This window comes from Vigna umbellata, chromosome 1, assembly GCF_029865625.1.
Source record: "Vigna umbellata cultivar VRB3 chromosome 1, Vumbellata_1.0, whole genome shotgun sequence".
Taxonomy (NCBI): Eukaryota; Viridiplantae; Streptophyta; class Magnoliopsida; order Fabales; family Fabaceae; genus Vigna; species Vigna umbellata.
Genome location: NC_142165.1, coordinates 87695703 through 87712917, shown reverse-complemented (window position 1 = coordinate 87712917; position 17215 = coordinate 87695703). Strand labels below are relative to the sequence as shown.

The window sequence follows — 17215 nt, the reverse complement described above, 5'->3', positions numbered from 1 at the left end:
AGTAGAGAGAGAAACTAATAAGAGATTCTCACGTACAGTAGTAGTAAGATTTTTCTTTTTTCTGTAAAGAACCCATTTATCCAAAAATTTACAAAAAGGCAAACACTTTTAGAATTAATAACTATTCTCAACCTGTTTTTTCTTTAACAAATAAGAATTCGGTTGGTCAACGTGGTTGTAATTTTTTTTAATACAAGATTTAAATCTAAACATTAAATCCTAGTTATATATTATTCTATAAATATAAGTAAATGTTATATATATAAATAGTACTTACAAATAACATTATAAAAAGCTATTTTATTAATACAAAATTATAACAATGGTAAATATACAAATATGACATTATTAAAAGGTAGAAATAAATTATATACGCATATATTTATAGTTATATTTCACTTAAATAGTTTGTAAAAATATAATAGTTTATACGAAAATTCAATTTTATATTATAATTATTTATGAATTTAAGTATTTAATAATTTATTACTTTTATTATAGTTAACTTAGTACTACATTTAAATATAAAAACTTATTATTGTGGGTGTCTGGGATTGATGTTACACTTAAAGTCATTTTTATCAATTTTTAGCTTTCTTCTTTTCTCTACAACACTATAATAAATTCAATTTACTCGTTAAAATACTCTAAGTCAATTTGAGTTTAATAAGTTAAGTGATCAATGTTATAATAAATGCATCCTAAAAATGTTATAATAAATAATGTTATAATAAATGTTATTCTAAATGCATCCCAATAAATTCAATTTACTCGTTAAAGATACTCTAAGAGCTTAATAAGTTAAGCAGTTAATATTATAATAAATGCATCTTAAAAAGTTTTAAGAGTCATACATTTGACCTTTATTTATAGTTTTTATGGGCTTTTGATTAAGGTTGACTTAATCATGGTCCAATTCCATTAAACCTCGTTACTAACCTATTTAGATTAAATGGATCATTAGTTGATTCTAATTATCATTGACAGTCTCCTCCAAGCTGAGATGATTCGTTGGGATAACTCAATTAATGTGTATCGATTAATACATGTACAATACATAGCCCCCTTAAACCTTGAGCTTGAACGAAGGCCATAAGCGAAAAAGGTTTTTTGTCGCTTGAGTTATCCTAAAAAATGTGATCATTAGTGATGAGAGATTATGTTGCTCTACTAATCATGTTGATGCTTCATGAATTGTTACATCCGCTCGACTCGTCTTTAAAAACATGATTGTTGGCGATGAAGGGTTGCGCTACCTCATTAAGTGTGTTGTCAATTTTAACGTCGAATGCGAAGCGTCACATGCCCCTTGCCATTAGATGATGCCAGATCTAATGGTTGTGAGTGGATGTCCTTGAGAACTTCAATAAATAAGGACCAGGTGGTCTTGTCATTTTTACCGTTTTTGCTTTGACATCCACTTATGCCCCATTCTACAGCAAATGTGGGACAATAAAAAGATATAAAGCTAGATTGGTGGCAAAAGGCTATACCCAAACTTATGGGATTGACTATGAGGAGACATTTGTCCTAGTGAAAAAGATGAACAAAGTTCGAGTAGTTCTCGCTTTGGCTCCTAATTTTGGTTGAGACTTACACCAATTGGATGTGAAAAATACCTTTCTTCATAGAAATCTAGAAGAGGAAGTGTACATGGAGATTCCCCCAGGTTTTGAATTGAAAAATGAAAGGAACAAAGTAGGCTTCCTAAAGAAAACATTGTATGGTCTTAAGCAATCTCCTAGAGCATGGTTTGGAAGATTTACAAAAGTTATGGTTTCCTTAGGATACAAACAAAACCAAAGAAATCATACTCTATTTATAAAACATTATTCTACAACTAAACTCACTTTATTACTTCTCTATGTCGATGATATGATTATTGCAGGAGATGACACATGCAAACAATTGACAAAATTCTTCAGTACTTGAAGTCAAGTCTAGGAAATGGACTATTATTCAAAAGGGAAGATACATTGACTATGAAAATATATACTGATGTTGATTATGCAGGCGATAGAAAGTCTACTTCTGGGTATTGTGTGTTTCTTGAAAATAGTCGGGTAACGTGGAAGAACAAAAAGCAAGATAAAGTATCTCATTCTATTGTAGAAGTTGAATGTCAAGAAGAATGTGTGAAGAACTCTGGATGAAAATAATTTTAGATGACTTTCAAGTCAAGATGGACAATCATGTGCAACTAGACTGTGACAATAAGTCTACCATGAACATTGCTTATAATCCATTACATGACAGGACTAAACATATTGAGATTGACAAAATTTTAAGATCTTGTAAGTACATTGAGAATGATTGATTTTCATTCACTAAATTAAAGGAATGGTTGTAATTAAAGGAAAATATTTCTAATTAGAAAAAATATTTATATAATCTTCTAATTTATTTTTCAGTATATTATTTTTTTATTTCTCGTTTTTGGAAGATTAGATTGTTATATATATATATATATAGACACACAGACGTATATGTGTCTAAGGAGAATGTAACAGATAGATAAATAAAAATTCATTTTCTTTTCAAGTTGATCGCTCCCAAAGAATGAATGTCTCTAATAAATAATAACGATAAAAAATAATTAATTTTAATTATATTAAATTAATTAATTATTTTATTATAATAGATAAAAATGTAAATATAAATAAAAATATATGATATAATCGGTTATGTCTTCGTGTATGTGTTATATGTAAAGACATAATTTATTGACAAGTATGCGTATCAAACATAATAATATCAATTATGGTTACAATTCACACATTTCTTTTTTCTATATCATGTCCAAATTACATTTATGGAATTATGTATGACACTGATTGTGATATTAACCCTCATATGAAAAACTTAATTTTACGTCGGTTTAGGTTTGTTATAATTGAAAATATTGGGTTTAATTAGATTTCAGTTACAATATAATTTGTTTGTTTCAAATTTGAATGTTAGCGTATTAATTTATTTTTCACTCAGTTATTTTTCCAATAATGTTATGCTTTATTTGGATTCATATTACACTTTCATTATGGAATACAGTGTGCAAAATGATAAAAGCACAACCGAAAAAGATTTTCTTGTGTGTGGAGATTTAGTATACAATGGATTGTGTTATGATTTGCACAACAATCTTTTTCTGGTGCGTTGTGAAATTCCTTAAGACAGAAAACTTATTTTCATTGTGTATTTGAACTCGTAATACACTAGGGTTGTTTCAATAGATAGTATAAACATGTTTTCTCCGTGTTGTTTTTTTCTAAAGTCAAAACTCGGGATGTCAATAGCAAAATTGTAGGTGCCAATAGCAGGACCCACTTTGTATTCTACAGACACATGTTACGACCTAAGGTAGTGGGCTGCATAGTCCACAAACAAATATTGTTCTAACTTATTTTGATTGATTAAAAGGTTCATAAATTATATTCAGTATATAGAAATTATTTATTTTTTTAATTTACAAAAATAATAGGGCTATTTACATTAGATAAAATAATTCAGATGTAATAAAACATCTTCTACTTTAATAAGAAAAATTCACGTTATATTGAATTGATATAAGTGAAAATGTTTAAAGAAATAAATTACTCTCGAATTAGCTATAATAACAATGTTATTATTATTATTTTATAATATAAGAAAATATATATACTATACAATAATACAATATAATGAATTAAATTATCTTTAGGAACAAGCTCAGTTCGAACCAAACTACCTTTTAAAATAAAATTTTTAAACATAGAATAATATACTTATACTTGAAACACTTTTTGTTCACTTTGAACATTCAACAATAAAACTTGCCCTTTTACATTACTTTCATTTTCATTTTTCAACACCACGATGCCAATAATTCATAGTTCCATATTTAAATGGCTTATTATATTAATATTAAGTTTGCAACAACTGCATTTGCCTTTATGTAATCGATCGACTAGAAAACTAATATGCTCCCCTGTATCGATCTTAGATTCAACACCAAACTGAACTAACTAAAAATAGTACCCTACTCTTTTACAAAAATTAAAGAACCTATTCTAACAAGAATAATAATATTTTAATAATATTTTTTTATAACATTTTAATATCATCTTTATGTTATTTTATGATTAATTTAAGTTAGTGTTTATAATTATTATTATTAATTATAAAATAATTTTAGACCAATCACGTAAATAATGTTAAAATATTATAAAAAAATATTGTCTATCCTTTCAAGAGAATGTTCCCTTTTTCTCTCACTTTGATGCAATAGATTTTGACGTGAGTTTCACCTGCTCTTTTTTTTCTGCACTTTTTTAAAAAGATGATTTAACCTCTTTTTTATCATCTCTCAATCATTTATTCCAAAGGATCCTGATATTTTAACAACAAATTTTAATAATTTTTTGACAATGGGCCACATGTCATTGCTTTATTGGTCTGTTTGAATTTGTTTTCAGTAAAATATTTAAAACCAACCCATCATAAGCTACCATGGTCAAAAAAATTGTTAAAAAAGAGTTGTTAAAAAAGACATTTCCTATTCCAAATATCCCAGAACAACGCAACTCTTTATTATGAGAAAATGCACTCTTTTACGTTTTGTCACAAAATTGTTACCTTATTACTATTATAAATGTGTCATGATTTTAAATATTTGTATAGGAAATATTTAAAACAATTTTTTTTTCATCTGTAATTCTTGCATATAAATTTTCTAAACCAGAATTCAAGGTAAAAATAAGATGATAGTTTGTTATATTTAAAAGTAAAAATCATGAGCTCAATGCAAAATCCATAAAAGCAAACCGTAAACTTCACTCAAAAACTAAAATAGTCACATAATGAAGCCATAAAGCTAAATCTCTCAACAATACCGATTTGACGTTTGTTCTCACGCTTGAGCAACATAAATCAGCATAAGAGGATTGAGAAACTATTCAACAGGTGATAAGTGCTACAACAATAAAATTACATACTAACTCAGAAAATATTTTTAATAAATTGATATCTTCACCACTTTTCACTATGACTTATAATATAAGAATATGACTTATAATATAATAATATAAAAAATGAATTTTAAATCTAATTAATTTTGTTTCACTGACTTGGAAAATCTAATTTTTAACATAATATTAAAAATGTAACCTCGTATATATATAATCCAACCTTTTGTGAGATCGAGTTAGACAAAGTTTACTATAACCTATATTTTCCTTTTATTTTCTTAAAAAGTATTTCTTTCATCAATTATTTTTTTCATATTTGAATTTGTAAATATGAAGTAATACTTAAAAAATTTATTTAATAATTATCAATTTTATTTTTTAGTATTTTTATCATGTTTATTTATTTTATATTTATAATAACGATTAATGCTTATATGTGCTAAATACTGATAGTCCTCTTTTAGGAAAGGAACTATTAGTAAAGGAATTATCTCAAAGGATTGGTTAATAATGGTTATAAAATTTTAATAACTAGTATTAATTGTCTTCATTAATTAATTTAATAATAGCAACTTAGTAGGGTGAAGTGTGGAAGTATGATGAGATGATGAAAGATAAAGATGAGATAAGAAATATAAGAGCATAAAAAAGTATATTTATTATTAGAGTTGTGGCAGCCCAACATGGGATCTAAGGTAAGGGCACAGTTGCTGAAACAAAAGGAACCAACCACCCTTTCCTATGCCAAGAAAAAGAAAAAAAAAATAGAAAAACTACTCGTTACACTGATTCTGATGTAACGGTAGAACTTCTCATTAACAACATAATTGAAGTTCTTCATAATCTATTACTAAGTGGCCTTCGCATCCTCTTCCTTAGAATTGTAACTTCTCCTTTTCAACCACTTTTGACTTGTCGTCGTCAGATTTCATCCCAAAACCACTGTCACAAAATATTATCAGTAACCAAATAAACAAACATCAATCTCCAAACTATAAATCACCAGAGAGAACATTACCCGGAAATTTTATCGTAAGCCCATTGAGCAAAAGACTCAGACTTTTGTGCTGCACCTTCCACAGAGGGAGCAGCGGCATCAACGGCGGGTGCGGTGGCTTCCTTGGCAGATTCCGCAGCTGACGCGGCGGAGTCCTTGGCAGCTTTGACCGTTGGGGCGGCGGCGTCCTTGGCATCCTCTGCAGTGGCTTTGGCGCTTTTGAGCACATCGCCCCAGGTGGTTCCAATGAAGAAGGCAAGGCACACGACCACGACAACGAACTTCATGTTTAGGGTGTTCATGATTTTATTCTTGAAATTTATTGAAAAGCTTGTGTTTTATTCCTTGTATTTTGTTTGCTTTTGTTGCTCTGATAATTGATTTGCTGAAGGGTGTATTTATATGTGTGTAGTGAGAAATAGGTTGAGATGTTTCCGACTAATGGTGCTTGTTCATCGCTTTAACGGTTGGTTTCCTGGCGCAGCTGGGTCATCGGCCACGCAAATAGCCCAAAGAAAACGCACCACGTTCAGGATGAACACTTTGTTCTTATGGAGGAGAATGTTTAACGGAAGGTGCCTTTTACATTCACGTACAAATATCTTTACTCCTTCAAACATAATTTTACCGTTCGAAACTTCCGTTATTTATTCCAAATTTAATTTATAATACTCGTAAATTAGTTCACTTCAACATGAGCTATAAAAGTAATCTCAGAATTTTAAATGAAATATTAAGTTTATTATGTAATAAGAAATATAAGAAAGTTATTGTCATAATAATAGTATGTTTATATTTACTAACATAGTTTTTTTAATTTAAAGAGTTAAAAGGCTATGTATTTTAATTTTAACATTTTATACTTTTTATATTATTATTATATGGATATAACGTACTGATTAGATAATAAAATAAAACCAAATAATTAGATAATGACTAATTAAAAATGATTCAATTTAATTCAGGTTACATTACACTGTTGGTTTTTGAACTATTTGACAATTTTTAACTAATTCTTTAAACTATTTTTTTCTTTAATTGATGCTTAAACATGTATTTATTTGTAATTATATCATTTTGTCCAACTACTGTTGTATAAAATGAACTGCCTAATTCACCTACTAAGTTAGCAGCAAGATTATTGTAGGTAGGTTTGGAAATGTTCGTGAAAGAGTTGTATGAACGAGTGAAAATGTAGATGTAAAAATAAGAGTCTTATTGATTGATATTTTTTAAAATGTTTATTAAGTCTCTAAATATATTAATTATAATTATCAATATAATAATAATAATAATAATAATGATAAATTATCATTATTATTATTTTTGTTGATGTTATTACTATATTAACAAAAGAAGTTGTAAATGGTTAATTACTCTTTGAAAGAGAACTTTCAAATATATTATTTCTAACAATAATGAATTCAAAACCTTTAAAGGTGAGAGCACGGTCCTAAAGATAGAAGTATTCATCAATATTGATTAAACTAATAACTCAAACAAAATTAATTCAATTAGTTTAATTAGATTTTTATTAGATAAATTGAATCAGAGATTGATTGGCTAAATTTACGATTTACTAATCTAATTGAGCCAATATATATGTGTGTCTGATTTTGCAATAAATAATTATTAAATTTTTATGGTATAAAACTATATATTTTTAATTATTATTTAATTGATGCAATTACAATAAAAGAATACGGGATTGATTCATTTGATTGATTTAGATTATGTAAAAACAAATAACTCGACCATTTAATTTATAATCGTAAGTAATAATCAAGATATGTCACGTCCTCTGTGTAACATCTGTTTGTCATTCTTTGTACTCAACGATAATATATTCACTTATTTTTTTAGTTTCCATTTTGAACTTGGGATTCTTCTTCGTTTTTTTTTTGTCTGTTTTGGGATGACTCTTTATAAAAACAAATTGAGGAATATTTGTTTTAAAACTAAAATTACTGTTATGGCTAAACATTTTTCCAATATTATATAATGAAAACAAAATTTTGCACTAATATTTATCAAGCACTCCTATAGTATGCCAATACTGAAGAAAAATAGAAACAAAACTATCTTATAATATTAAATAATATTAGAAACAAATATTGAAAAATGGAACAAAAATATGAAAATAGGAAAACAATTCTTTATCGTCGTATTGCATTATATATACCACCACTATTATTAGAAAACAAACATAATAGAAATTACGATAGCAAATATGTAATTATTTATAAATTTGATACGCTAAATTGCTTACGAAGGGTTTGAAACAATTACAAGAAACTACCTCTCGTAACATACACCAATTCAACTAAAAATATCTACGAACCGACCCCAAATACGAAGGCAAAAGAAAATGGCTTTTTGCGTTTACATTTATCATTGTCGTCTTTATGTAATGGGCAATAAATTTTAAGTTTATAAAATTTTTTAATTTGAAAGTTTCCAAATGAATATGCAAAAGCTACTGGTGAGACACTCGTATTTAAGAAATATTTTTCTTAAGAAAGAGACATTAATGTAAAAGGATTCTATAGGGGAAGATTATAGTTGTTCAAGTGATTTGGAATTCCACCTTTTGTAGAAATAAGAAAGTGAGTAAGATATAAAAGTGAAAGACGAATAAACTCATTTCCTTGAAATTTGAAGTTGAAAGTGATGTGAAATTTCTTTTATGTGTTAACATGTTACCCATTGGTGGAGGTATCCTCCATATTTCTCTTTCCTTATTGATAAATTAATAAGTCTAATAAGTAACTTATTTGAACAAAATTCAAATTTTATTTGGTTAATAACGTGAAAATTGAAATTACTTTATCAATTAAGAAATCTAAGCAGATACTTAAGCATGTCAAAGTCCAAGTTAGCTTAGTCAAATGAGATATATTACAAGTAGCGCATTTGTTATTGTAATTTGTACCTTGCTCATCTTTTTTTTCTTGAGGATAGATGTGATTCTTTAAATGAGGGTTTTTATGGTCTTTTACCTCAGTCTTGAGGGTTTTATAGAATGGGACATTTTGTCAACAAATAGTATGAGGGCCACCATGCTTTATTAGCCCATGTATGCATGCATCTCCAATTTTTCATTCGGGCATAACCATTGCATTTTATGTTTTTCTTTATTCTAAAAATTTTATTGGAAGTGAGATTGTTCTGATTTAAGAACATTCATTTATTTATTATTGTTATTAGTAATTTGGGGGGTAACAAATTTATTCTATTTCTACAAATTCAAATATACTTATGAGCGTAAATAGTGTTTGTTCACTTCATTTTATTGTAAATAATTACATATTATCTATGGATACAATGAGGGTGTAAGTTTTATATCCATCCAACACAAAATTAAAATCCAATTTTTCTCAATTGATTTTTTTTTTGTGTAGTACTAAAGTTTAATTATCTTCATGATATTTATTATGTCATTTATTTTTTTTAAGTTCTATCATATATATTTAATCTTATGTTGGGTGGATAAGCTCAGCTCAATATGAGTAGTATATGAGAAATCTTAAATCAATTAAAGTATAATACACAAGTTAATGTAACATGTAATACAATTTTATTATATCTTTAATAGATATTTGTTATGTCGATTTTGATTCTTAGGAATAAGAATTCATTATTTAAGTCAAGTTGTACCATTAAAGGGTTCTTAGAAGTTAATTTAGTGGAAGAATTGTTCTGTTGTTGCAAGAACCTATTCCCAAGATAATATTGATTACATAATTTATTAAAAAAGAAAAATTACCGAATGAAACATAATTATCAACCCGAAACAAACCATAAAGCAATTAGGAAAAACTAAACCAAGAAATTAGCAATCTGAAGTTAGTAGATGATGGGGCATTCTTTAATGTAATGCCATTGTAGGAAATCCAAAGATGATCTATTGAAGTCTATTATGAGAATGAAGATTTTCAATTTTTTATTAGCTCATATCGAGAAGATTTATACGTATAATCTAGTGTAATTCTTTTTCTCTACACTTATATTTTTTCCATTCTTAAGCATTTTCTGAAATACATCTAGAATTTTTATTTTATTTTTGCATACTCAAGAATACTAGAGTGTGGTGCATTACTCCACGATCACGAATCCAATTCCCTGATTTCAGTCGTACTAACTCATGTTGGCATTTAAATAAAGTTGCACTTATTCATATATTAAGAGTTAGACCGACATCGTTAACATGCGATAAATAAATTTCCTTAAATACAATATTATTAATTTGACAATACAGCATGGATAAACGAAGCTCAGTATACAAAGAAGGAGGAAAACAGGAAAGAAGACTGCTGCAATCACATGGTAAGGAGCAATTAGATTATTTCACAGCTTGCTGCTGGAAATACACTATTCACTATTTATTCAAGAGAATGCTAATGGCTGTTCATGCTTTGTGGTCTCTGGATCTTCAAGAACCTGCAAATGGTGGAAAAGAGAGATATTATTAGTCAACAGAAAAAGGGTTACATACAAAGCACCTACAGAATGTAGCCAAAATTTATAAATAATGTAGAAAAACACAAGGGTCCAAGCTTGGAAAACAAAGGTGAAAGTTTATTAGCGTTGATTGTGCACACACAAGAAGCCATGCTAGATACTCTTTTGAGATTTCAGACAGAAAACCGGAGCTTTCTATGTCAAATCACATGGCTGTTGTTGTTCTTCATTATGGCTTGTCTTTTTATGTTGCCCTTTGGTTCAAAGCACATGGCAGTTGTTTGAACTAGCATACGTAGGGCCGTTCAAATTTATGTACCAAGCAATGGAAGCGATAAGTTAGAAGATTCCACAGAGCTTAGATAATCAAAGATTTATTATTAAGTGCAGGCGAGCAGGCATTATTGAAGTAGCTGCCGGGTGTTGAAGATAATTTGGCCATTAGCCGATGCAAAACGAAATGGACCACATAAAACTAGCATTTTCACTTTCAGGGCTTTCCATATAAAAAATTCCTATCTCTTTGAATGGAGCCCGCAACATGCAGTACTGGTACACGACAAGAATAGTGCAAATACAAGTAGGACTGTATTATGATAAACTTGAATCAGAGATAGTCACATCACATGACATGTTGTTGAAGTATGCTGTATTACTTTCTATACAACGTTAAAGGTAAACTGCATTAGGGTGGTTATGAATAAGTTTTGTGCAGATAAAAATATAGTAAAGGTCTGAGTCAGTGAGTGACTTACCAATGGGTTAGTTGGTGGTGGTGTTGGTTTTGTAACGAGGAAACGGAACTTGGCCATGTTCAATGCGTTTGACATCTTCTTTGAGGATCTCGTAGTGCTTTTTGACGTCTTCGACTGATCTTCCAACCACATTGGCAACATTCTGCCATCTGTCAGGGGTTTCCCTGTCGTATAAAGCCAGGGCTTGTTCGAACAATTTGTTCTGCCTCTGAGTCCAAGATGATGCCATTTTGTTGAGAAGGGTAAGAAAAGAATGTTGTGGTGAAGAAAAGGTGAAGGGAAGGCAGGGGAAAGAGGTGTTGAACGTTGGTCCTTATAAGTAGGAGAAAAGGTGGTGGTGGTGGAGGAATATATCTCCCAAAAGGACACTGAAGATAACGTGACCCGTCCCCTTAAGAGCCACAAGTGAAGAGGGAGAATGGACAAACAAGTGGAGGAGGAGAATCACGACTAAAAGACAATCCTTTAAACGTTTTACACAAAGATGCTTCTTACCATTTGCTTCTTCATCTCCTCACCAAGTGGACTTTTCTTTCCACATTTACCACTTCCTCTGTTACTCTTACCTTCTACTGCCACAATCTAACCACCAACACAAACAACTCACAAATATCACCTCCTACACATTCATGTCAGATACGTGCATGCTTTCTTATACACCACACAACACATATCTTCTCACTTTAACTTACAAATATTATATATAAATCGTGAAAATTGAAAGTATTCTAAACACCCACATCATTTAATATTAACTGCTAACTTATGAGTTCAACATAGGCATATGTTTTTCTTTTCACACGTTGCTCCTTCCAACCGTATATGTATTTGTTGTAAAATTCGAAACACTTTATAATCTTTCAACATTGGTTGTGAAACAACATAACTCGTCCGAAAATTTATATTTCTTTTTCATTGTTGAAAAATCGAGTGTGATTTTTATGTTAAATAGAAATGAGAAAATAAAATACATTATAAAGAAGAAATACTCATTAATCATTATACTAAGGTTTTTTATAGTTAGGTTTTAAATAAAGACTAATATCAATAGTTTATATGATTGAACTTATTGATATTATATCTTTAGTCTCTCAATAGATTCAATAACGGTAACATAGTCTGTAACTAAAATCTAAAATAAAAAGAATAAATTTGTACCGGATATTTGTAAAAGAAAAATTCCATGCGAACACAATTTCTCTTTCACGTTATCACAGTGTACCTGTGATTACTCTTTTTGGACTAAAATACAAAGCATTGTTGTACTGCATTTATGTTTATATATACCATTCCTGTGTACTGAAAAGTAACACGATTGAGGTGAGTTATGCACATATGCTAATCAATGCAATATCTTTGGTTCAATTCGAATTAGAAGCGAATAAATACAACTTTGAGTGGATGTGTACAATTGGCCCACTTTACATCTTTAAATATTTCGAGACCAATAATTGAATTTGTCGTCTTATGCTTCCTTTCACATAAAAACTTTCATTAATCTTCTTATTTACGAGTATATACTAAATTCTTCACCTTAGCTTGATTCGTCCACTATGTTATTTTCCTACTACAATTTTTTTCTTCTTATTCTATACTAAAAATATATATGCATATAATGGATGGTTATAACAAAGTTGATTATTTTTTCAGTCTCTTTCCGCCTACCAATGCAACTCCTTTTGTCAAACAAAAATACTCCAGTCAAAAATACCTAGATAGTATTTACCTTAAATTTTATCTTTTTTTTTTAAGATTTAAAGGTATATTTTATAGATATTATCACAAAAATGATTTTTGATATCTGTTATATTTTACTTTTAATAGAATTTCAAATATTTTATTTGATGGCGTTAACTTTACATCGAAATAGAAAATTGATATTCTAATTGGTGTCATTTGAAACTAAAATTGAATAACAAAATGTCAAATGTTGTCTTTTATTTTTTAAAGTTATGTGTATATTTACAATTTACCTAAATCTGAAAATTTTAAAATATTTCAGCACAAATTATATATTAAAAAAAACTAAAGTTATTAATACAAAATGTAACTACAAACACTAAAACTATCAAAACTAAAACTTTCATAATAAAAAATTAAAAGAAAAAATTCCACTAAATCCTACTAAAATAAGTTGGTGAAATAAACTTATTTAAAGAAAGTTTCTCAAATTCTTAAAAGAATTTGTTGAAGCTAAAAAAAAGAATGGAAAATGCAACAAATTAACCAACTTATTTAGGTTAATAATACAATGAATATATTAACACTTTAAAATCTTATAATAAAATAGGTATTTAAATAGGGTTATAGGCGAGAACAATCTTTTAAGTAGATGCGATTCTATATAGGACTTTTAAATAAATGTCAAATTTTTTTTAAAAGAAAGTTAAACTCAAACCTATCAGAGTTTCTTACATGGTTTGAGTTAAATTATGCATTCCTTCTCTTAAAGGGGGCGTTGTTATAAATGTTTTAAAGAAAAACGTGTGCAATGTCAAGAAATTAATCTTAAGAAGATTAAGTGTAATTTATTCTTAAAAGAATAATAATTGAGCTGTTGTAAAAGGAAAAGGCTAACTTCCTTGGGCACATAATATTGTATAATTGAAGTAAGATAATGAAAGGAGAATAAAAATAATTAAATTATTGAGTTGACCAGAAGCATAAAATTATGATCTTTAATTTTTGGCAAATTGGGTGTCTTTATATTGTGAAGTATATGCTGTCTGAAAATTCACAGCTATGATTGGAGAAAGTAATTTTGTTTTATGAAAGAAGATTGGTATTGGATTTTGGTTGATAGAATAGGAGCGACGCAAGAAGAATCTCCATTCATCTTAGTGGGCCTTCTCTCATGCATTCGCCAGCTGCCAATTTATTTTCACTTAGTATTAGGACAATTTTAATGGATAAATTTCAGAGAATTTCAAATTCTGTATGAAAAGTATATTACAGGGATAAAGAATTTTCAAAAATTCAAAATTTATAACAGTAATTTGATTATTTATAATTATATAACTTTTAAGTTTTATTTTAAAAATAAAAAAATTAATTTTTTTAAATTCTCTCCTCTTTCAAATTTATATATATTTTTCTTTATTTTTTTACTTTCCGATATTTGTTCATCTAATGTTCTTTTTCTTTTTACAGATATAATTAATGCTATTTAACTTAGGATTATTTCTCGACCACTTGACAACGAAGTGAGTGCGGATTTTTTTTGTATATATTATTAAGTAAAAGTTTATACTACTGAGTATTATACATGTGCGTATACCTCCCTTGCACTATTTTAATACTTGATGTAAAATGACACATTTTTTTTTTCTTTATGTAGGTATAACAATGTAGGACTGGTGTGAGTTTGATATTTTTTTTCATCTCAACTTCATTTGAAAGTAAAAATTCATTCTCAGACGCTCACATGTCTAATAGGTATAAAATTTTTTGTTTCATTTTTTGTGAATACTTGTATTCATCCTTTTACTATTATGATCTTAAATAGCTAAATATCTTTATAAAGACTTCAACTTTAAGTACTTTAAATTCCAATTCAAAGGTATTTACACTTTTATAGACAAATAGAGAATTGTGTTTATATAAGAAATTTGTGTTGAAGTCAGTCAAGTATATCAGATGATAATATAATAACTGTACTATATATGAAGTATATTAATCGGAATTGATTGTTATTAAGCAGGTATTAATAGGTATTAATATGTCAGATTGTGTTACTCTATAAATATACGACATTAATCATTAATTATTGGGTTTGATTACCTAACATATATTGCACTAATGGTTAATCAATGGACTTGGCTGTGACAAGCCTTATAAGTAGACAACTGATGTCCAGGTACAATCATCCTGTTCTATCCTAATAAAATATATATCTCTTTATGAAAAAAAAAAAGAGTATACCAAAAAAGGACAACTGACCGTCGGACAAATTCAACTGAAATATTTTGGCGTCCACTGTGGGGCCGAGCGACATCCCCATGAAGCCACAAAGAACCAGACACGTGCTCGGTCTCGACATCGCTACTTCGGATCAACACCAGGTTTTGCAACCAGAGTAAAAAATTCCGTAATAATTTCTAAAGACATGTCTTTTGTTTTGAGAACTTTCAGGAACCTTCAGTCCTACATCCAACCTTGACAGGTTCTAGTTTTGATTATAATTTCCAAATTATAATATATTTGTTTAACTCATTGTTGTGAGTAAAAATATTATGTAAAGGATCGTTCAGAGTTGCGTTCAACCTTGTCAGGTTTTATCAACTCTTAATTTTAAATTATAAAATATTATGCACAGATGGTTCATAGCTGCGTTCAACGTTGTCGAGTTCTAACGACTCTTAAATTTAAATTCTAAATTATTATGCAAAGGATGATTTAGAGCTGCGTTCAACCTTGTGAGGTTCTAACGATTCTTAATTTTAAATTATAAAATATTATGCACAGTATGTTTAGAACTGCGTTCAACCTTGTCAGATTCTACCAACTCTTAATTTTAAACTATAAAATATTATGCACAGCATGCTTCTGCTTTCAACCTTGTCAGGTTCTAACCACTCTTAATTTTAAATTATAAAATATTATGCACAAGATGATTCATCATAGATGCGTTCAAGCTTGTCAGGTTCTACCAACTCTTAATTTTAAATTATAAAATATTATGCACAGGATGGTTCAGAGATGCGTTCAACCTTGTTAGGTTCTACCGACTCTTAATTTTAAATTATAAAATATTATGCACATGATGGTTCAGAGTTGCGTTCAACCTTGTCAGGTTCTAATGACTCTTAATTTTCAATTCTAAATTATTATGCACAGGATGATTTAGAGCTCCGTTCAACCTTGTCAGGTTCTAACGATTCTTAATTTTAAATTATAAAATATTATGCACAGTATGTTTAGAACTGCGTTCAACCTTGTCAGATTCTACCAACTCTTAATTTTAAATTATAAAATATTATGCACAGGATGATTCATCAGAGATGCGTTCAAGCTTGTCAAGTTCTACCAGCTCTTAATTTTAAATTATAAAATATTATGCACTGCAGAGCTGCGTTCAACCTTGTCAGGTTCTAACCACTCTTAATTTTAAATTATAAAATATTATGCACAATATGATTCATCATAGATGCGTTCAAGCTTGTCACGTTCTACCAACTCTTAATTTTAAATTATAAAATATTATGAACAGGATGGTTCAGAGATGCGTTCAACCTTGTTAGGTTCTACCGACTCTTAATTTTAAATTATAAAATATTATGCACAGGATGGTTCAGAGCTGCGTTCAACCTTTTCAGGTTCTAACGACTCTTAATTTTAAATTATAAAAATATTATGCACAAACCTCAACTTGGTCAGGTTATAATGGCCGCTCGGGGAAAGTCAGAAAAATGACTTCAGAAATCCCCGCTCAACGCAGGAAATATGAAAAATGACTCATGTCGCAAGATCACTCGGGGAGAAGTCATAAAAATGACTTCAGGAATCCCCGCTCAACGCAGGAAGTCAGAAAAATGACTTGTGCCTCAGGACCGCATGGCTTCAGAAGTCCCCGCTCAATGCAGGAAGTCAGAAAAATGACTCATGCTTCAAGCCGCTTGGGCGAAGTCAGAAAAATGACTCTTTATGAAACATATCTGACTTGAGCGTCAGAGTGTCTTCTGCAGGTCAACAACCCATTGGAATGGATCGCGTTCTCGGGGAGGATTGAAGATCAAAAGAGAGTAGAGCAAAGAAGGGCGACCGACCCTCAGACCAATTCAACTGAAACAATAAATAATGTATTTCATAGAACGTTTTATTTATAATACTAATAATGCACTCTTACATAAGCTTTACCTAGATAAGCTTGAACCTAGTGACCTAATTACATATTAATCTTGAATTAACATTTTTTCTTTAACTTAATTGTGAATTATCATAATTGGTTATCTGGTTAGTATGATCCTGCCTTGATAAAATACATGTGGGTCGGATACATGTCAACTCAGTTAATCGATATGTATTTGGCCAGGATCATCGTTATACTGACATGATCGAGA

At 29.2% G+C, this 17215-nt stretch overlaps 1 protein-coding gene and 1 pseudogene across 2 annotated transcripts; both read right to left on the bottom strand.

Annotated features, from left to right (window-relative positions):
- Positions 1 to 5580: 5580 nt before the first annotated feature.
- LOC124819503 (uncharacterized) lies at positions 5581 to 6492 on the bottom strand. The gene is made up of 2 exons (XM_047291036.2): positions 5962 to 6492; positions 5581 to 5885 (listed from the first exon to the last, which is right to left on the bottom strand). Exons 1-2 carry the CDS (start codon positions 6240 to 6242, stop codon positions 5819 to 5821), a joined length of 348 nt encoding a protein of 115 aa, XP_047146992.1. The 5' UTR covers positions 6243 to 6492; the 3' UTR covers positions 5581 to 5818.
- A 3656-nt stretch (positions 6493 to 10148) lies between these two features.
- On the bottom strand, positions 10149 to 11492 carry LOC148206693 (protein RADIALIS-like 1 pseudogene; annotated as a pseudogene). Its single transcript, XR_015783712.1, has 2 exons — positions 11157 to 11492; positions 10149 to 10380 (listed from the first exon to the last, which is right to left on the bottom strand). The product of XR_015783712.1 is annotated as a protein RADIALIS-like 1 pseudogene (transcript).
- Positions 11493 to 17215: the final 5723 nt, after the last annotated feature.

Coding starts and splice junctions, on each gene's coding strand:
- LOC124819503 (XM_047291036.2), bottom strand. CDS start 6,242: ATGAACACCCTAAACATGAAGTTCGTTGTCGTGGTCGTGTGCCTTGCC. Junction 5,886..5,961: donor GCTTACGATAAAATTTCCGG/GTAATGTTCTCT, acceptor ATTTTGTGACAG/TGGTTTTGGGATGAAATCTG.